At 42.9% G+C, this 22970-nt stretch overlaps 1 protein-coding gene across 1 annotated transcript; it reads right to left on the bottom strand.

Annotated features, from left to right (window-relative positions):
• Positions 1-4766: 4766 nt before the first annotated feature.
• Positions 4767-10449, bottom strand: LOC128650008 (uncharacterized). The gene is made up of 3 exons (XM_053703635.1): positions 9154-10449; positions 6519-6679; positions 4767-5730 (listed from the first exon to the last, which is right to left on the bottom strand). The coding sequence occupies exons 1-3, from the start codon at positions 10394-10396 to the stop codon at positions 5713-5715; spliced, it is 1422 nt and encodes a 473-aa protein (XP_053559610.1). The 5' UTR covers positions 10397-10449; the 3' UTR covers positions 4767-5712.
• Positions 10450-22970: the final 12521 nt, after the last annotated feature.

Below are 22970 nucleotides of genomic sequence, written 5' to 3'. Positions count from 1 at the left end.
TATTTAAAATTATATTTAAATTAGGGGGGGTGTTAGGGTTAGGTTTAGACTTAGGTTTAGGGGTTAATATCTTTAATATAGTAGCAGCAACGTTGGGGGTGGCAGATAAGGGGTTAATAAATGTAGGTAGGTGTCGGCAATGTTAGGGATGGCAGATTAGGGGTTAATAAAATGTAACTAGTGTTTGCGAGGCGGGAGTGCGGCGGTTTAGGGGTTAATATATTTATTACAGTGGCGGCGATGTCCAGTCAGCAGATTAAGGGTTAAATACTTTATTTAAGTGTTTGCGATGTGGGGGAGGGCCTCGGTTTAGGGGTTAATAGGACGTTTATGGGTGTTAGTGTACTTTGTAGCACTTTAGTTAAGAGCTTTATGTTACGGCGTTAGCCCATAAAATTCTTAACTACTGACTTTTAAATGCGGTAGGATTCTTGACAGGAGAGGGTCTACTGCTCACTTCTTCCAAGACTCGCAATACCGGCGTTATGCAAGTCCCATTGAAAAGATAGGATATGCAATTTACGTAAGGGGATTTGCGGTAAGCTCGAGTCGTGGAAGAAAAGTGAGCGGTACACCTGTACCTGCCAGACTCGTAATACCAGCGTTAGAAAAAAAGCAGCATTGGGACCTCTCAACGCTGCTTTTTACGGCTAACGCAAGACTCGTAATCTAGCCGTATGTGTTGTCATAAGGAGTTAAAGGGTTAAGTATATATGAGTTCAAATATATTCTCATTTGTTTGATTTAGTGCTTGCAACACTTTAAATATACAGGCCCATGTACAAAATGTACACATTTTTAGTCATTACAAAACATTGAATTACTAAATTATATGAAAGTACCAACATATTATATAACATATTAAATTATATGCTAGTTAGTAATATATACATATATATATATATATATATTATACTTTAGTTTCATATAAATATATATATATATATAAACACACACACACATATATTTATATATATATATATATATATATATATATATATATATATATATATATATATATATATAAAAACATACACACATATATTTATATATATATATATATATATATATATATATATATATATATACATAAAAAAACACATATATATATATATATATATATATATATATATATATATATATATATATATATATACACATGCATAAATCATAAGTATAAAATGAAATGATTACTGAAGTAATTCAGAAAATTGAATGAACCATATTAAATTGCCATAAAGGAAAGGGCAGTCCAATTATTAGTGTTGCCATTGGCTTTCTCTTTTGAGATTACTGCTTTTTAATGGTTGGTTTTACGTATTTGGAAACTGAGATCATTCCAATAAACAAATAGTTCAAAATGTTTCATGCCATTTTGGTGCTTGAATTGGCTACAGTTTATAGCTGTGAAATTAGTTGTATGCTTTTTTTTTTATCTATTTCTTACTAAATATATATTAATATATACACATGTTTTTTTTTCTATACAGTATTTCTCAGAAAAAGTAAATGGAAAATAGTAATACATTTCTCAGATGGGAAAGTGAATACATTTTAAAGATACATTACAGGACATTTTTGTTTCTGATCTTTGTTTAGTCATTAAAATACCACAGACTAATAAAGCTGCTGAAAAAGTACAGTATATGGCCCAAAGTATGCAGACACCCGTACTAATTATTGAGTTTAGGTGTTTTCAGCCACATCCATTTCTAACAGGTGCATAAAATGTGCCACATGAAATCTCCATACACAAACATTAGCAGTACAATGAGTTGTGCTGAAGAGCTCAGGGATTTTAGACATGGCACTGTCATAGGATGTCACCTTTGCCGCAATGCAGTATGTGAAATGTCTGTCCTACTAGATCTGCCCTGGTCAATTGGAAGTGCTATTATTGTGAAGGGGAAGTGTCTAAGAGAAACAACAACCCAGCTACATAGTGATAGAGAATGGGAACACACAGACTGGAGACCCTAAGTACTGAAGCACGTAAAAATCATCTGTTGCATCACTCCCTATAGAGTTCCAAACTGCCACTGGAATCAACATTAGCACAAGAACTGTGCATCAAAAACTTAATGAAATCGGTTTCTATGGCTAAGCAGCTATACATAAGTCTCACATCAACATGTGCACTGCCAAATATGGTTTGGAGTGGTGTAAAGCACTCGGTGACTGGATTCTGGAGTAGTGGAAGCTTGTTCTTTGGAGTGGTAATCTTGCCTATCTGGCAGTCTGATGGAAGAATCTGGCTGCAGTGGATGTCAGAACACTACCTACTGGAATGCATAATGCTTATTGTAAAGTTTGGTAGAGGAAGGATAATGATCCGGAGCTGTTTTTTATGGTTTGTGCAAAGCCCCTTGGTTCCAGTGAAGGGTCATATTGATAGGATATAAAATACAGTTTATACAATTAGGTGCTTCCAATGTTTTGGCAACAGTTTGGCAACAGTTTCAGGAAAATCCTTTCATGTTCCAACATGACCATGACTCTGTGAAGACATGGTTTGGTGTATAAAAACTTGAGTGGACTTCACAGAGCCCTGACCTCAGCCCTATTGAACACTTTTGAGATAAAGTGTAACGATTGCAAGTCAGATCTTCTCATCCATCATTATGATTTTTGGCTGAATGGACACACTTTTCCTCAGATACTCTCCAAAATCTAGGGAAAGCTTTCACAGAAGAGCTATTATAGCCATGCAGTGAGGGAGGGGGCAACTCCATAGTCTTAGAATGAGATACCCAACCACCTCATATAGGAGTAGTTGTCAGGTGTCAGGTGTTCGCCAATAAAACAGAGGGAGATCTGCTTATCAGCAAAATAGAAATTTGTCCTTAAAGGGACAGTCAACACCAAAATTGTTATTGTATTAAAAGATAGATAATGTCTTTAATAACCATTCCCCAGCTTTGCACAATAAACATTGTTATATTAATGAGGAAAAAATTGAGAGCACCACTAAAAAAATGTATATTTGTGTATAATCTTAAATAAATATAATGGTAAACTGCTGTTATACAAAAAACAGATAAGATATAAAAAGACACTAGCACTACTTAGTGGGTTTTTATATCTCATTGTTTTATTAATGTACTTTATATAATTTAAAACTCTAAATTACAGCCTGTTTCTAAGCCACTACAGACAACCATGATTTTTTATTATCTTTTCACAACAAGAGACTGCTAGTTCATGTGGGCCACATAGATAACATTGTGCTTAAGCCCATGGATTGTGGCTGACACTGCACTAATTGGCTAAAATGCAAGTCAATAGATAATAAATAAATAGTCATATGATAAAGGGACAGTCTGCAGAGGGTTAGATACAAGGTAATCACAGAGGTAAAAAGTATATTAATATAACAGTGTTGGTTGTGCAAAACTGGGTAATGGGTAATAAAGGGATTATCTATCTCTTTAAACAATAACAATTTTGGAGTTGACAGTCCCTTTAAAGGTAGTCAAAATGAAATTTTCGTGGGGATCATCTATTTTTAACAGAATTTTAATTTTACATCTGTTGGTATCCTTTGTTGAAAAGCATACTTAGGTAGGCTCAGGAGCAGCAATGCACTGCTGGTAGCTAGCTGGTGATTGGTGACCACACGCATAGGATTCTTATCACCGACTCATCCAATGTGTTCAGCCAAGTCCCAGAAATACTCTAACTGATTAGTTAACCTAACCCTTCTTTTTATAAAGATATAAGTTAAAAAGTTTAAATAGTGTTCTTTCATATGCATGATAGAAAATGTTACCATTTTATAGCCCTTTAACAGTGAATAGTGGCACTAAAGATCATTAAGGGATTAAATGCTTACCGGATCCTTCTTCACAGAGGAGAGGATTTAACATAACTTAATTAAATAACTATGTACATGAGAATGTAGTGCGAAATAACCACAGACAAACTTTTATGGGAAAAATTTTGTGACCGTCACAGGCCATAAAATTTTATTAACCTAACAAACTAGATAGAACTGATAGAACTGAAAATATATATGGCGGCATAGAGATCAGCTACCCAGAACAGCAGGAGATCACCGGCCCAACGGGAACAGCAGCAGAGGGGTCTCTGCCCTAAGGAGATGACGCTGAGGGGTTGCAGAGATCACGTGACCATCCCTCAAAAGGGAGGAAGGAGGGTTACCGTCACGTGCACGTGAGGGCCTACCCTCCTCCCCGGAAGTCTGGCCATCACTCACCCCTAGCGACCTTCTCCTGCGCAACCGGACCGAGGATCTCCCGCCGCCAGGGTGAAAGAAGATCTTCCACCTAGATAAGGATTCCCTGTTACCAAGCCGTGTAAACCGCATAACAGGGAGAGGAGATCCATATCCTACAGTAATGGCTTATTGGGCCTAGGGTGAGTAGCCATAGCCCTGCCATTAAGGTGCCGTCGAAAATACAACATCATTAAAACATTACAAAAGGGGAAGGGAGGGAGGGAAAAAACTGCTTCAGCCAGGATCCGGAGAAGAAGAGGAAGTTGCAAGGGAGAACTTGGCTTATCTACTGGTAAGGAGGGGCCTACCCTAAATTGCAACAATGTTGCACCCAGCACCTTCCCTCTCTCTTCTAACCCACTCTCCTACAGCCTTAACCCTTAGACTGCTCCAGGCTTATACTAAGCCCTACACTGCATTAAGGGATTAAATGCTTACCGGATCCTTCTTCACAGAGGAGAGGATTTAACATAACTTAATTAAATAACTATGTACATGAGAATGTAGTGCGAAATAACCACAGACAAACTTTTATGGGAAAAATGTTGTGACCGTCACAGGCCATAAAATTTTATTAACCTAACAAACTAGATAGAACTGATAGAACTGAAAATATATATGGCGGCATAGAGATCAGCTACCCAGAACAGCAGGAGATCACCGGCCCAACGGGAACAGCAGCAGAGGGGTCTCTGCCCTAAGGAGATGACGCTGAGGGGTTGCAGAGATCACGTGACCATCCCTCAAAAGGGAGGAAGGAGGGTTACCGTCACGTGCACGTGAGGGCCTACCCTCCTCCCCGGAAGTCTGGCCATCACTCACCCCTAGCGACCTTCTCCTGCGCAACCGGACCGAGGATCTCCCGCCACAAGGAAGCATTTTAATGGTACCCTTGCCGCCAACCCACAACCCGATTTACAGGAGGGGTAACAGAGCTCTCTGAATGTCCCCTATGAATAAATCCAGCCCCACATCAGAAAGGTGAACTTTATCCCTTCTATATAGCTCGGTTCTATCAGCCGAAATGGCTTCGTGCCGTACCACGAAGCCACCTGACCCAGTGACGGTTTTCGCTACAGACGCATTGATCTTCTTCCTAACCCGGTATGCCGCCGTATGGGCCGACATATGCCTCCAGTGGAGACGGGGTATTATATGGGACCACCCTATCATGACCCCCGGGATGCGTACTCTTAGCCACCCAATGTCTGCCTGCATAACCTTAATCAACTGTAAAACTGGTATGGCCCCCACATCGTTACCCCCTAGGTGAAGAATAATAATGTGAGGCTTCCCCCAGCGTACCAGGGCCTCAGATATGGTTCCTGCTAATTGGGGCCAGCACATCCCCCTATCACCCAACCACCTAACGGATGCCTTGTTGGTAGGGAGACCTAGGGATTGGCCAAATGGGAGGGACGCACAGCGTAGGGAGGCCCAGTGGACAAAGGAGTGGCCCACAATCCAGATTCGCTTCACCCCGGGGGTAGTGCCTGTGGAGACAAACATTTTAGTATCCTGAATTAACATCTAAACATTAAACAATTGGACGGACATAGGTTCTGAAACAATTGGACCGCCAACGCCCAATACGTTTTATGTCCTCGCACGAGGAGCCCGCTTGCGCAGCGTTAGTCGCGGCCCCTATGCGAAAAGAGTGCGGGGCAAGTCTGCTAGCGTCCAGCCCCGCCTGGACTGCCGCCAATTTTAGGACCCTACCGAACTGAAATTTGGAAAGGGATCTGCCGTCCGCATGGACCAGGAATTGCCCCGGGCCAGGCGGCCTTTGAGCCAGGTAAAGATTAACGCAGTTAACCGGGCAGCATGCGCTGTTCACCTGAGGGTGAACGGGGATCCAGGTTCCCTTACCCTCCTGATCTGTCTTTGATCGCGGCAGAAAAAGAAGTAAGGAATCAGGGGCAGCTCTAACATGTTGCAATTGTATACCTGCCCCAGACGCCTGCTTGGAGGGTGCTACTACCTCACTAACTCTAAGAGCGGCGGCAAAGGCCAGATTAAACGCAGTTTTGAAGAGTAGGGCTTCAAAATCTGATCTACAGACCACGTCGAGCGCCAAGAGCAAACGCTCCAGGCGGTCGCGGGTGATGGGTTCGCGCGTGTCTATTTTCCGCTGCTGCGATCTGCCCCAACCCTTGATCACCTGCCTAATAAAAAAGGAATTGGTTGGGTCAGGAATGGCTAATGCCCTATAGAAAAATGAGAGGGCGGCCAATTTGGATTGTATTGCCCCCTGACGGGCCCCAGAGGCATGCAAACTCACCAGCCAATCATGTAAGTTGTCCCTAGACCCCTGAGCAGCGTCGGCTCCCCTGGACGCACAGAAATTGTCCCATTCAGACCACATGCGGGCATAGGCGTGCCAAGTGGATGGTGCTAAGGAGGAGCGGACCAACGGCAGTAAGGCTATCCAGGAAGGACGAGCTGCCAAAGGAAATCAGGACAGCGTAAGCCCACGGCTGCAGCTGTGGGGGCTAACTTGCGAAATGTCGCCCATTCGAATCGTGACAGGGCGTCAGCTACAACATTGTCAACGCCCGGGACATGACGGGCCTGGAACTGGATGTTAAGGTCCAGACAGCGCAACACCAGGTGGCGCAGCAAGGTAATGACCTTTGCTGAGGTGGCTGACAAGTTATTGATCGCAAAGACCACACTGATGTTGTCTGTCCAGAACACAACAGTCCCGTTCGACAACTTCCCACCCCACAGCTCGACCGCCAAGACCACGGGGAATAGCTCCAGGAGAGTCAGGTTTCGAGTAAGGCCTGCCGGGGCCCAGGACTCCGGCCAGGGCTCCGCGCTCCACTCTCCCTGGAAATAGGCCCCGTAACCGTGCGATCCAGCTGCGTCAGTGAAAAGGTGCAGTAACTGGCTAGACATGGGAGGGGTACGCCAGACCCGAATCCCGTTAAATCGCGTGAGAAACTGTTCCCAGACTACCAGGTCAGCCAGCAATTCACTCCCTAGGGTTATCTTTGATTTCGGGTTTGACCTACCACTAAGCTGTCTTTCCAGTCTACGGTTAAAAACCCGACCCATGGGGATAACTCTGCAAGCGAAATTAAGCAAACCTAACAGGGATTGTAACTGTTTCAGGGAAATAACTGCATTAGAGACTGCCGCTCTGACCGCCTCAAGCATGCCCTGAACTTTATCAGGTGGCAACCTACAGAGCCGAGCCTGGGTGTCGATTTCGATTCCCAGGAAAACTAAACAGGACGCGGGGCCTTGCGTTTTGTCCTCTGCTAGGGGCACCCCGAAATGTCTCATGACGCTGCGCATGATGTTCATTGTGGATAAACAATCATCGGAGCCTGCTCTCCCTACAATGAGAAAATCGTCCAGGTAGTGTGCTATGGGATCGCTGCCCACTTCTGAAGCTACGACCCAATGAAGGAAACTACTGAACGCTTCAAACAAGGCGCATGACAAAGAGCAGCCCATGGGCAGGCAGCGATCCACGTAGTACACACCTGCAAACTTACAACCCATTAGATGGAAAACTGAGGGGTGGAGTGGAAGAAGCCTAAATGCCGACTCAATGTCTAGTTTCGCCAATAGAGCACCATGACCCGCCCTCCTGACCAGGTCTAGTGCGCTATCAAAGGATTGATAGCGCACCGAGCTGAGTTGGGGGTCAATGGCATCATTGACTGAGCTACCTTTTGGGTACGACAGGTGCTGAATGAGGCGAAACTTCCCTGGCTCTTTATGACCAAATCAGGTAAAGGTGGGGCAGCAAAGGGGCCCGCCATTCGCCCTAAAGTCACTTCTTTATTAATTTTATCCCTCACTACTTGGGGGTGTTGGTATGCTGAAATAAGGTTCCTATTAAATCTCTTACCCTTGATTTGCCTAAATGTGGGGATATGAAAACCAAATGAAAAACCCTCCCATAACATACGTGCCGCCGCCTGGTCTGGGTAAGCCCACAACCATGGTGCCATGGCATGTACATTAATTGGCGTTTCCGCCTTTCTGGCCCAAGTTTGCTGAAGGGGGCTTATTGGTCTGGTCCCTTCGCTTGATGCAGTCACTGCCAGGGTGTGGACCAGAGCAGTACCTGCAGACATGTCTGAAGGTGCATGCGCTACCCTTGTCGCATTTTTTGTCCTGGAAGGGCCAGCAGGTTCCCCCCCGTTTCCTGCTTCTGGTATTGCGAAAGGACTGCTGCGCTGATTGCTGAGTTGAAGTTACAGCAGCGGGTGCACCCCCTTTTGGGTCCATTCGCTGCCACAACTGGTTATCAGTAGAGTCAAAAGTCAGGGAAGGATTTCCTGCCATTTTCCTCCTGAACTCAGCATCATATTCCCTCCACACACCATCACTGTGATTACGCTGAATCCAGTGAATAGTGTCCGTGTATTTTAGGATAGGCAAACTCTGGGAGGGGTACTTTTCGATATAACAGGAGGAAAAAACCCTGAAGCACTGGAGCCACTCATCAAAAGTGTCTGGGCGTTTAAATTTTTTAGGCCCTGTTCCCTCAGCGCTCCTCTCTCTCTGCCTATACGCCTCCACCGAAAGGTCAAATATATTAACATATTTTCCACGGTGGATTCTACTGACCACCTTTTTGCGCAGGTGTCTATGCAATGAGTATATTTTTCCTGGGCTTGCGTCCCCGTAAAGGGCTGCTCGCCTTTCGGAGATGGCCCTGGTAGGGAGAGGTTCAGCTGGCACCTCTGTAGATGGGTTTTGCGGGGCGGTGTTACTGGCGCTGTCCTGCTTAGTATCTGGCTTGACCCCCCTCTTTAAAATTTTCTTAATCATTCTAAACATTTTCTTCTGACCTGCCCCTTGTAAACCCAAGGAAGAGTCAGTCTCAGACCCTGAGTCAGAAGAGGATGAGTCAGAGGAAGAATGGTCATTGTGTGTAAATAAAGCATTCTCACCGTGACTAATGGCAGGAGGTCCCTGACCCATGCTGGAAACGGGCTGGCCTGCTGGCTGGTTTTGGAGGGCGAGTCCTGAAGACCCTTGCTGTGCAGTGGAAGTGGTGGCTGCTGCTCCTGCTGTAATGCTGCCTGTTACTCCTGCATCCGCCCCACTCATGACTGTGGCAGTGTTGGTCCGAGTTTTTGCTGCACTTTGTGATCCAATTGCCCCCTGCAAAAGAGAAAGAATTTGGCGAGCACTTTGCCCAATGGATGTGTCTGGATTATCAGTAGCAAGGGGTGGATGAGCTATATGAAGTGGTGTATGAAATCCCTGACTCACTGACTGTCCATTCGCAGATGTCTGAGCATTCACACCCTGCTGGTCTACAATAGGGTTATGGCATGCCTGGCTTATTGATTGTGCATGGTTTAATGAGTGTGCATGAGCGCCCTGCGTGGCTGCAATGGGGGAGTGGATACCCTGATCAAGGGGTTGTACTCCTTGTATGCCTAACATAATGGGATGTTGTAGCTGGCTTAAAGATTGCACATTCGCATTATGTATGCCAACCAGGGGTGTATTATATCCCTGAGGAGCTGCTTGTACGTTCACACCATTCAAAGCCGCATTCACACCAATGGGGGATGGTAAATGATGAGACGGTAAATGATGCTCAATGTTTTGATTAACATGCATACTTTGAACATTGCCTTGATTCACATGCAGGCTATTATTAGACACAATATCATGCGGCTGAGCGGCCGCTTGCACTAAACCACTATCAGCCCTGTGTGGGTTAATAATATCGGGAGCGGCCTGCTGAACGGCATTTGCGTTATCTCCCATTTGTATAAACTGTAATGGCCTCATTGCCCTGGAAGGGTTAACTCTGCGTGTCCCCCTACCCCTATCACTGGCTATCTGCCTGGTACTACCTCTTATGATGGAGCGACCCCTTTGATGCCCCTGAGGATTAACGTTCAAATGTGCCGTTCGCTTGCGCAGTTTGCTTGCGCTGCTAATGCCCCTCCGACCCCCCACTGATAACCCGCCAACGGCCAAGGACGGCTCTCGGTGCTCACCTGCAAGTGGCGTTGCCCCGGGAGCCGATGTCCTTGCGACCGCGCGGGAATCTGCCAAGCCGGAAGTGCCGATGTCCGCTTCCGGTGACGTCACTAACATGGCGTTGACACCGGAAGTCGGACCCGGACCACGCGGCTGGCGAAGGAGATCGCTAGGCCCCGGGGGGAGCAGCATAGGCCCTGGGATGGCATGGGCCTCGGGTATGGTGCGACCAGGGGCAAGTCCGGGTGTTGAGGGCTGAGGGGGCCGTTACAGGGGCCATGTTCTGGCCGGGCTGGGGACCGCGTGTTGCCACGTGTGGTGCCTCAATGAGAGGTGTGAAAGGGCGATGCCTGCTGGGGGTAGTTAAAGCAGGATCCGGATCCTGACTAGAAGGATCAGGAGGGAAAACAGCTGGTGTCACACTGGGCCCTGGGGAGGCTGCAGCCATAGCGGATATTATGTTTTTCAATAGGTCAGAAACTGCTGACATAGCAGCAGGGGGTACAGCACTTAGAAATGAGGCCTGTACACTATCAAGGGGTAAATTAGCCTGCTGGGTCTGCAATGCTTGAGGTCTGGGGGATTCCTGAGCTAACTCAATATCAATAGGTCCCTGCTCTTCCACATTATGAACCTGAGCTGACACAACAGTAGTATATTGAGTTGGGGGAATGATATCTAAATCATCCTCAGAAATAGATTGAACACTTATCTTTATTTTTTCTTTTGCAGGTGCAGGAGGTTCCTGTTCCGACTGGTAACGTCTGGGAGGCAGAGTAGAACGCCTGGAACGATGCATAGCTGCACTGGTGATGACAGAACTGCTAAGAAAAAACTGCTTCAGCCAGGATCCGGAGAAGAAGAGGAAGTTGCAAGGGAGAACTTGGCTTATCTACTGGTAAGGAGGGGCCTACCCTAAATTGCAACAATGTTGCACCCAGCACCTTCCCTCTCTCTTCTAACCCACTCTCCTACAGCCTTAACCCTTAGACTGCTCCAGGCTTATACTAAGCCCTACACTGCATTTATGTTTAAAAAGGTCACTTGGAGAGATTGTTAATAACACATTGAAAATGAAGAATTGCTAGGGATTGATTAATGTTGTCGTTTGACTGTTTTAATGTTTCAGTCTACATTTTGACATTCAAATTACAGAAAGAATGTTCCTCTTGACCCTTGCTCTGTTATTTGAATGTTCCTGTAGAAGAAATGTTAACATTTAAATATCAAATACACTGTAACATTTGACTACTAAATATATCAATCAAATATTCACATCATATATTGACTCCTACAAACACTAAAGCACTTTTTGGCACATGCTTTAGCCTAAATCTTATGCAAGTAAACGTAGTGAAGCTGCTTTTTGCATTTGTATCTTTATTAGTTCACATGGTCCACTAGGATTTAATGATAGTTTCATACTTTATGCCCATTGAGATAAAAAGTCAGGGATTTTCTGGCCATTGTCTGTACAACGCCTGTATCAATGTTACTTAGGTAATAATATTACAGACTCTAAAAAAAATAACCCCCAACAGTAGTAAATAAACCTAACCCCAGAACAAAAAACATAACTGTAACTTTTTACCACAAGTAAACCTTAACATCAACAACCTTCTTCAGAAACCCCAATGCAATTATCCCTAAACCAAATCAGTTTGTAAAAATGTATCCCTAACTAAAATTATCCTAACCATAAAGGTAACATCCTAAAACTAACCTCTACCTACAGTATAATTAACCTTCTCCAAAAATCAACCACATAAATTAATGCACTCTAAAAATGAAGCCTACTCTAAGCAAACATTACACATACCATAAACATTACTTCCTTTAATTATATCTAAAAAAATAATAGCGGTCCAACCTAGGACAGAGAATGAGTCATATGGTGGTGAGAAAAGTAGTGTAAGCCTGTGAGAGTTAAAGGGATACTAAACCCAATTTTTTTCTTTCCTGGTACAGATAGAGCATGCAATTTTAAGCATTTTCCTAATTTACTCCTATTATCAGTTTTTCTTCATTCTCTTGCCATCTTTATTTGAAAATGCAAGAAAGTAAGGTTAGGAGCCGGCAAATTTTTTGTTCAGCACCTGGGTAGAGCTTGCTAATTGGTTTGCTACATTTAGCCTCCAATCAGCAAGTGCTACCCAGGTTCTGAACCAAAAATGGTTTGCTACATTTAGCCACCAATCAGCAAGTGCTACCCAGGTGCTGAACCAAAAATGGGCCGACTCTTAAGCTTACATTTCTGCTTTTTTCAAATAAAGATAGCAAGAAAGCAAAAAAAAAATGATAATAGGAGTAAAGCAGAAAATTGCTTAAAATTGCATGCTCTTTCTGAATTATGAAAGAAAAAATGTGGGTTTAGTATCCCTTTAAGGGCTATAGAAGGGAAATTCAGTATTGTTTAAAACCTAGACAGGGCATAGCATTATATCCAGAAGGCCCAGTGCCCCTCCAATAGTGCACCAAAAGGGTCTTATTTCAGGTATTAAAGGACCATTAAATACAGTATATTTGCAGAATCAACAAATGCATAATAAAACGACATTGCAATAGCACTTAATGATCAAAAACTCGCCACCATGCAGAGAAATCACATAAAGTCTTTAAGATTTTTATAGACCTTACATTGCAAAGTAGAATTCTCTCCACATACAAAACTCTGCATAGCGAGATAAACATTTCTCAAGGTAAAATTTGTGTTTCTAAAATTGTTAGAGGGACCTTGCTGTACTAACAAGACGCCTTAGATCATCTCGTCTGAGAGGAGAGGTTTTGATCATCAAGCCCTTAGTCTGAATTTTGACAAATTACAAAGTTAGTACAAATTTCAGTCCCCCCTGTATCATAAACACTCAACCCTGAGCTGTGCACTGTTATAAATGCAATAGTGAATATTATATTTTTTATTATAGTTAAATGTGCACACAGTCATACAATGTCTAGTATAATCCTTAGGTATTGCTAATCAAAAATTTCACATCAGTTACAATAAAATCCTTAATAGGTGTTAAAATCAGATTAAACAGATTTAGACAAATTAGACAAACCTCTTCCACTTATCCACCAACGTGCCTTAGGGAGTATAGGTAGTACACTTTAATAAGGCTGTCTTGATGCTGGGATCCTTTAAGCCTCCCAAGAGTTCTTTGTCCTCTAGTACTATGTATTTCGTCAGTACCGCTATTTAAGGTCACTGTAAGAGAACCCTTTCTCATGCAGAAGAATGGATGCGTACACCCGTCCTGTCCCTCTCTACGCGTTTCACCTGTCCTGCGCAGACTTCTTCATTTTATTTATTTCTGATAAGTTTGTGTTTGTTTTTAGGGCCTGCTCTGTGTTATTAGTGTATTGTTTGTAGGGTCCTGTGCTGTTTAGTTATAGGCAAACATGATTTCACCACCCCAAATGTTTTATATTACTAAATCTTCTAAATCTTCTTTTTATACATTATCTAATTTACCTTTGAGTAAGGAGAACCCATAATGAAAATGTTTAATTGCATATATTTGACAACGTGACTGTTCATTCTACAGTATGATAATAATAATAATAATAATAATAATAATAATAACAACAATAATAACCCCTATACTCACACACACTTTCAACCTCTCTCTCAGCACCAGTATATTTCCCAGATCTCTAAAACATGCACTGGTCACACCTATCCTCAATAAACCTTCTCTCGATCTAACCTTTCCCATCCAACTACCACCCTATTTCCCTACTTCCTCTTGCCTCAAAGCTTCTTGAAAAGCTTGTATATGCATGCATATCCCCGTTCCTTACATTAAACTCCCTCCTTGACCCACTGCAATCTGGATTTCACCCCCATCACTCCACAGAGACAGCAATCCTTAGGGTTACCAATGACCTACTTACAGTAAATTCCAGGCCACTTCTCTCTGCTTATCCTCCTTGATCTGTCTGCAGCCTTTGATACTGTTGACCACCCTCTTTTGCTCCAAACCCTCCAAACCTTCGGCATTTGTGACACAGCCCTCTTGTGGTTCTCTTCCTACCTGTCTAACTGTACCTTTAGTGTAGCCTTCTCAGGGGCTTCCTCTGCCGTCACCACTTTCCGTTGTGGTACAGCAAGGCTCTGTCCACGGTACCTTTCTCTTCTCAATCTACAGGTCATGATTAGGTTCCTTAATAAAGTCCCACGGGTTTCAATATAATTTGTATTCCGACAACACCCAAATCTACCTCTCTCTGCACCAGACCTATCTCCTTCCTTGCTAACCCGTGTCACTAACTGTCTTTCTCACATCTCTTCCTGGATGTCCTCTCACTACCTTAAGCTAAATCTCTCTAAAACTGAGCTCCTTATTTTCCCTCCTTCTTCTAAAATCTCCAACCCCATCTCTCTATAACTGTTAACAACTCCATCATTACCCCCACTCCGCATGCCCAATGTCTTGTTGTCACGTTTGACTCAGATCTTTCTTTCGCTCCTCACATTCAGTCCTTGGCTAAGTCCTGCCGCTTCCACCTTAAAACAATCTCTAAAATTTCCTTACACAAGGCACAACTAAGATTTTAATCCACTCTCTCATCCTTTCCCACCTCCACTACTGCAACTTCGTCCTCTCTGGTCTCCCTGGCTGCCGCCTAGCTCCTTTGCAATCCATAATGAATGCCTCTGCCAGGCTCATCTTCCTTACGCATTGCTCTTCATCTGCTGCACCTCTCTACCAATCCTTTCACTGGTTTCCTCTTGCCTCCAGGATAAAACACAAAATTCTGACTCACAAGGCCATCAACTGCACTACTTCCCCCTATATCTCAGACCTTGTCTCCAGATACTCTCCCTCCCACCTCTTTCACTCTGCTCACAACCTCCTACTCTCCTCCTCTCTTGTTACCTCCTCACATTCTTGTTTACAGGACTTCTCCAGACTGGCTCCCATCTTATGGAACTCTCTTTCTCGCTCCACAAGACTCTCCCCTAGTTTTGAAAGTTTCATGCGCTCCCAAAAGACTCTACTATGTATCAAAGGTCTTGTGGACTTGATCCTACAGTGCAGATCAGGTCCACAAGACCTCGCTGAATGTGTAGAGCAATACACTCTCCGTATTCATCATTGCACCAGCAGCTCACAAGAGCTGCTGGTGCAACACCCCCCCCATGCAGACTAGTGGCCAATGGGCCGCCAGCAGAGAGGTGTCAATCAACCCGATCACAAGGCAGGAATAAACTCATTCATAAGAAGGATACCAAATTCACAATCCAGAAATACAGTAGACTTTACTATCTGAATACTTTTGTTGAAAATGATGACAGTTGTCATGGATGTTATGATATTCAAATTTTGCATGACATTTTAGGTCACTGTTATTATGATGATATTGCAAAACTACAAAATGTGGTAGAAGGAATGACAATTAAAGGTAACTGTTCTGTCTATTATATGCTTGATATGTTTATGACATCTGGTGGTTTCATGTTGCAATTACAGCTTGGTTCCTCTCAAGAATAAAACAGGAAGTGTTAATAAAGTTTGTTAATAAAAAGTTTTACTTTCAGTTTCACAGCAGCCATCTTAGCTTCAAGAAGCATGGAAATCAGCTCTTCATATTTGCCTCTAGATATACATATGCCTGTAAGTTATTTATTGTTTGCTAAGAGTTCATTGTATATTTGAATTGCATTGTTATTTGCTGTAAGGTTTAAATGTAAGCTCTCTGTGTTAGAAACATGTATTATTGTATGTATTGCAAACACCACATGTAAGTACATATTGTAATTTCAACTTTTCTTATTGTATTGCAGTTTTACAAAATAACTATTCAGAAGTAAAATCAGTTTGGAATAAACACAAAGTTATTTCTGTCTGGTTTGTTAACTAGCTGTTTAGCTATCAGTTAGTGAGGACAGTACGGTAAAAAGGCATGCTATATCAAGGGAAGATACAGAGCTGCATTGTAAAGTTAAAAGGCATGCTATATTAAGGGAAGATACAGAGCTGCATTGTAAAGTGAGAAGCAATAGCAAGCAAGATACAATGCTGCATTTTAAAGTAAAAATCATTAAAAAACAGGCAAACATTCAAGACCTGCAATTTAAAGTGAAAGGCAGTAAAAATAATTTGCACAAGAACTGCATTTAAAATATTGTGCTACTTTAACCTGATATGAATCTAGATAAGAGTGTTGATATGATGCAGCAAACTTTAGAGACCAGATCCTATGCTTCTGGCTCTAAATATTCCATGCACTCCAGCAGATCATCAGCCAGTTCTGCAGGACTCAGAGCCCGTGCTAAAGCACAAGCAGCCCAGGCACAAATTTATTATGCTGAAAAAGAAGCAAACATGATAAAGCAGAAAGCAGCACTAGAAGCAAAGGCAGCTAAGCACAAAGCAGATATGGAAGCAGAGGCAGCAAGGTGCAAAGCAGAGGCAGCAAGGTGCAAAGCAAATATGGAAGCAGAGGCAGCAAGGTGCAAAGCAGAGACAGCAAGGTGTGAAGCTGAAACAGCGCAACGCAAGGCAGAGTTAGAAGCTAATATGCATGTGCTAAAGATTCAAAGGGCAGCAGTTGCGGCATCTGCAGAAGCAGCAGTCTATGAAGCAGCAGCTGAACTTTAAGAGGAACCACTTCAAGATTTTGCAGAAATAACTACCCATGATTCTGTACAAATGACTCATGAGTATGTACAGAACCATGCTCTGGACCAAGATAAAACAGAGCATGCTCCTATTCAACCTATGCCCATAATAATACCACAGTTTCCTAACTCAACATATTTACAGTCCACTCCAAGTATTCCTGACTTGCACCCTCCTTCCCAGACTGACACTGCAAATGTCTCAACACCAAGGGTGCGCTTTCAAGAAAGCAGAGGCTACGCTGATCCACAACATCCATCACATTATATGGACTCTCACATATCCCCTCTCAGAAATAGTACATTAGGAACTTCAGAGACTACTGACCTAGCAAAGCACCTGATTCGTCGAGAGTTAGTGAGTACAGGGCTACTAACATTTGATGATCAATCAGAGAACTACTGGGCATGTAAGACATCATTCCAAGGTGTCACCAGAGATCTTAATCTTACAGCCAGAGAAGAGCTAGATCTTTTGACTAAGTGGCTTGGTCCAAAGTCATCTCAACAGGCTAAGAGAATCAGGTCAGTGCATGTTCATAACCCAATTGATGGAGTTAAAATGGTATGGCAGAGACTAGAAGAATGTTATGGCAGCCCTGAAGTTATTGAGAATGCACTGTTAAAGAAGCTAGAAAACTTCCCCAAAATCTCAAAAAAAGACAACATAAAGTTAAGAGAACTTGGTGACATGTTGTTGGAGGTGAATGCAGCTAAGACAGGAGGCTTTTTGCCAGGACTGGCATACCTAGACACAGCTCGTGGCATCAAACCAATTATTGAAAAACTGCCATATAGCCCGCAAGAAAAGTGGATTTTTCAAGGTTCCAAGTACAAAGAAGACCATCATATCTCATTTCCACCATTCAGTTTCTTCACCAGATTTATTGTCAACCAAGCAAAGATCAGAAATGATCCAAGCTTCAGTTTCTCAACATGCAGCAACCAAGTTCCAGTAAATACAGAGAAGTCAGTAACAAGGTACAGCAACAGACCAACGGTGTCAGTAAGAAAGACAGAAGTGTCAGCTACTAATGTAACTCCACAAGTGAACAGCCCTGCAAGGAAATCCATGGAATCAGACAGTCCATGTCCGATTCATAATAAACCACACCCACTGTCAAAGTGTCGTGGGTTCAGAAGCAAGCACATTGATGAACGTAAAGCTTACCTGAAGGAGAATCTGCTTTAGATGTTGTGCATCCACTATACACATTGCCAAAGACTGCAGAAATAACATAAGATGCAGAGAATGCAACAGTGACCAGCATACATCAGCTTGGCATCCAGGTCCAGCTCCCTGGGCAGTAGAGACTCCTTTACCTAAGGGAGAGCAAGGCGGGGAGCAAGAGGAAGCTACTCCACCCACTGTCGTATCCAAGTGTACAGAGTTATACGGGAAAGGGACACGGCCCAGATCATGTTCCAAGATTTGTTTAGTGACTGTATATCCCTCTAACAAACCTGACTGTTCTGTAAAAATGTATGCAGTGTTAGATGATCAAAGTGACTGTTCTTTAGCCAAATCAGAGTTTTTTGATGCATTTAACATTAGTGGTGAAACATTTTCCTACACTCTAAGAACATGCTCAGGCATTACAGAGAAAACAGGGCGTAGGGTATCCAAGTTCACTGTTCAGTCTATTGATGGGAAAACACACATAAAACTCCCCACACTCATTGAATGTGACATGATACCTGATGAAAGGTCAGAAATTCCAACACCTGAGATTACACAGCATTTCCCTCATCTGAAATCCTTAACAGACAAGATCCCAGCACTTGACCCTAACGCACAAATACTTCTCTTGTTAGGAAGAGACATTCTGAAGGTGCACAAAGTACATGAGCAGATTAATGGGCCTCACAACAGTCCTTATGCACAACATTTAGACTTAGGTTGGGTCATAGTTGGAGAAGTATGCTTAGGAGGAGCTCATAGACCAGCAGATGTGAACTCTTTCAAGACAAATGTGCTGCCTAGTGGACGCACTTCTCTGTTCAGCCCATGCACTAGCTATATACAGGTAAAAGAGTCATTTAATGCTTGTAAACAACAGCCATACACCCCTTCATTGTGTTATTTAGGAAATGCAACTCTCAATGTGGACAGTTTAGATGATAATGTGTTTGTTACTATTCCAAATGATGACAAACCTGCTATGTCTATTCAAGATGGTATGTTCCTTGATGTAGTAGAAAAAGAGATGTTTATTGATGAAGCAAATTACTGGGTAGCACCCCTACCATTTCGCTCACCTCGTCTTAGACTACCAAACAACTTAGAGCAAGCCCAGAAAAGACTACTTGCTCTACAGCGTTCCTTTGTGAAAAAACCTGAAATGAAAGAACATTTTGTTAACTTTATGCAAAAGATCTTTGACCATGACCAAGCAGAACCTGCCCCACCATTGGAACCAGGTGAGGAGTGTTGGTACCTACCAATCTTTGGTGTCTATCACCCTCAGAAGCCAGGGCAGTTCAGAGTAGTTTTTGATTCAAGTGCTCAGTTTCAAGGCATCTCACTGAATGACACACTCCTCAGTGGGCCTGATTTAAATAATACACTACTAGGTGTCCTTTTACATTTCTGCAAAGAGCAAGTTGCAATTACCACTGATGTACAACAAATGTTTTACTGTTTCATGGTTAAAGAAGATCACCGTAACTATTTGAGATTTCTTTGGTTTCGTGACAATGACCTTAACAAAGAAATTACAGAGTTCAGGATAAAGGTACATGTCTTTGGAAACAGCCCTTCTCCAACCATAGCCATTTATGGTCTAAGACAAATAGCAAAGCAGGGAAAGAGTGAGTATGGTGAAGATGTAGAACAGCTTATCTTGAGGAATTTCTATGTAGATGATGGACTCGCATCCGTGCCTACTGAAGCTGAAGCAATCAGTCTTCTGCAGAGGGCTAAGGACATGCTCGCAGGATCAAATCTCAAGCTACAAAAAGTGGCATCCAACAGAAGTCCAGTAATGGAAGCATTTCCCGCAGATGACAGAGCTAAAGATCTAAAGGACCTTGTTCTAGGTGTCGATCCTCTACCCCTCCAAAGGAGCTTAGGAGTAAGTTGTAACTTACAGACCGACAGTTTCACCTTTCAAGTGTCTAAAGAGGTAAAACCTTTCACACGGAGAGGTATCCTGGCTACAGTAAACAGTCTTTATGACCCACTTGGGTTTGCATCTCCAATCACTATGCAAGGTAAATCTTTAGTCAGAGAACTCTCAACAGACCAATGTGACTGGGACTCCCCACTCTTACCAGATAGAGAAGCTCAATGGAGAGCATGGGCAGAAGATTTGATCCATCTTGAAGATCTCAGTATTCCCAGACCCTATGTGCCAGTGTCACTATTGTCCACAGTGAGAAAGGAGGTATATGTTTTTTCTGATGCTTCTACTGTAGCGATAGCAGCTGTGGCATATCTCAGAGTCATAGACAGTAGTGGTCAATGTCATGTAGGCTTTATTATGGGCAAATCTAAACTAGCTCCAAGACCAGCCCATACAGTGCCACGTCTAGAATTATGTGCAGCTGTTTTGTCAGTTGCGCTAGCTGAACTTATTACTGAAGAAAAGGACATTGAACTTTATGCAGTAAAATATTACACTGATAGCAAAATTGTGTTAGGTTATATTCACAATACTTGTAGGAGATTTCATGTATATGTCTCAAACAGAATAATTCATATTAGAATATCTACTAATCCAGATCAGTGGCATTATATTAACACCAGTCAGAATCCAGCAGATCATGGTACTAGACCAATTCAGGCAGCTCACCTAAAACATACCAAATGGTTCTCAGGCCCAGATTTCTTACACCAGGCAGATACAAGCGATCAATCTGAAGTATTTGACCTCATTGAACCAGATTCTGACAGTGAGATCAGACCTGAAGTGACAGCTTTAAAAACTGGAGTGTATGAACGCCAGCTAGACTCACATAGATTTCCCAGATTCTCAAAGTGGAAGTCCCCTGTGAGAGGTATAGCAACACTAATTCACATTGTAAAGTCATTTTTCAGCAGCAGGGGGGGGGGGTCTCGGGGGGTCATGAGGGGGGGGGGGTTGCGAGGGGGAGGGGTGGAGGGGGCGGGGGGGAGCGCATTTTGGTGATGCATCTTTTTTTGCAGTGGTGCGGGGGGCATTATTTTTTGCAGGGGTGCTGGTGGCATCATGTTATTGCTGGGGGACATAATTTTATTGCGGGAGGGGGCTGGGGACATCATTTTATTGCAGGAGACTGGCCTGGGGGCTTCATTTTATTGCTGGGGGCATCATTTATTGCAGTGGGGGACTGGTGGCATCATTTATTGCAGGGGAGCTTAGGGCAATGGCATCATTTTATTAAAGGGGGCTGGGGGCATATATTTATTGCTGGGGGCATCCTTTTATTGCAGGGGTGCAGGGGGCATAATTTTATTGTAGGGGCTGGGACATCATTTATGGCTGGAGGCATAATTTTATTGCAAGGGGGGCTTGGGACATCATTTTATTGCAGGGGGGCTGGGGACATAATTTTATTACAGGGGGGCTTGGGGCATCATTTTATTGCAGGGGGGCTGGGGCCATCATTTCATTGAAGGGGGGCTGGCCTGGGGGCTTCATTTTATTGCTGTGGGCATCATTTATTGAAGTGGGGCTGGTGGCATCATTTATTGCAGGGGTCTCAGGGCATCATTTTATTGCTGGGAGCATCATTTTATTAAAATTAAAAAAGGGGGTAACTGGCGCTAATGGTTAGATTAGCTAGGATAACACTACCAGAATGGTGACTGTTATATTAATAGACGGCTGTCCGTCAGAGTGAAGAATAAACAAGTGATACGGGTATCTAATATTGTCCTACTATTAACTGAAGAAAACTATATAGTGTTTCAATTCTTAATTTGATATAGTGGCAGCGTGCTTTAGTAAACAAAAATTGTGATGAAGGTATTTACCTATTTGACATCGTCAATACTAATGTGAGTATAATACAAAAAATGTAAAAATGTTAAAATAGTTACGTGTATACGTCAGATGTGGTGGACAATTGAGGTCTATATGTATAGATAATAAGTGACAGATTGTGTAGTAAAAAATGAATTTCTATGGCTGTTACTGCATAAAATATTTATTCCTAAAAAAGTCAATAAAACAACAATCAATATAATTAAAATAGTTCAAATATTATATTAGGGACGTCTCCCTTGCAATCAGTGATATCTGTCGACAAGAAGTTTGCTCAGCAGCAGTTAACTGGGCATATTTGGTGGTATGTAATACAGTGTTACTGCATATGTGAAAGTCTCAATTGTGCAAATCGTAAGGTACCTTACAGCTAGAGATGTTTATGAAGGCTGACAGACCGGGCGTGCGTTGATTCTGTCCTTGCACCGGGTCTCAGTATGGTGGTGTATTCCGCGGCTTAAAGACAAAACAGCTCGCTGATGTGGTGATTGGCGGTTTGGGTCACACACCCCTTTTCTGATAAGTAGAACGTCTGGCGTTCCGTAGAGATATATCGGCCAATATATTAATATATGATGACTTATTTCTTTTACTGCAATGATGGTAGTTGAACTTAAGTCAGACAAATTTGTGCCTGCTGTAGCCGTGTTTAGAAACGGTTGTAGTGGTAAACGTGGATACTCGCTATTTGCTGATCAGATCCCTGGTCCTTGCAGCGGTTTTATCTCCTAAATCAAAAAATTAGAGAGTCCACAGGAGGGGCTGGATCGCAGCGTTTGCGTGTATTTCAATCTTTGATGGGTTCCACATAAAAACAAGCTTTCTGGAGTAAATTCTACGCGTTTCACCCTGAGATCTTGATAAAGCCCTCTCAGGGTGAAACGCGTAGAATTTACTCCAGAAAGCTTGTTTTTATGTGGAACCCATCAAAGATTGAAATACACGCAAACGCTGCGATCCAGCCCCTCCTGTGGACTCTCTAATTTTTTGATTTAGGAGATAAAACCGCTGCAAGGACCAGGGATCTGATCAGCAAATAGCGAGTATCCACGTTTACCACTACAACCGTTTCTAAACACGGCTACAGCAGGCACAAATTTGTCTGACTTAAGTTCAACTACCATCATTGCAGTAAAAGAAATAAGTCATCATATATTAATATATTGGCCGATAT

Source organism: Bombina bombina, chromosome 2, assembly GCF_027579735.1.
Source record: "Bombina bombina isolate aBomBom1 chromosome 2, aBomBom1.pri, whole genome shotgun sequence".
In the NCBI taxonomy this organism is placed as follows: domain Eukaryota; kingdom Metazoa; phylum Chordata; class Amphibia; order Anura; family Bombinatoridae; genus Bombina; species Bombina bombina.
The sequence above is the reverse complement of the archived record's forward strand: the minus strand, read 5'-3'. Positions and strand labels throughout refer to the sequence as shown.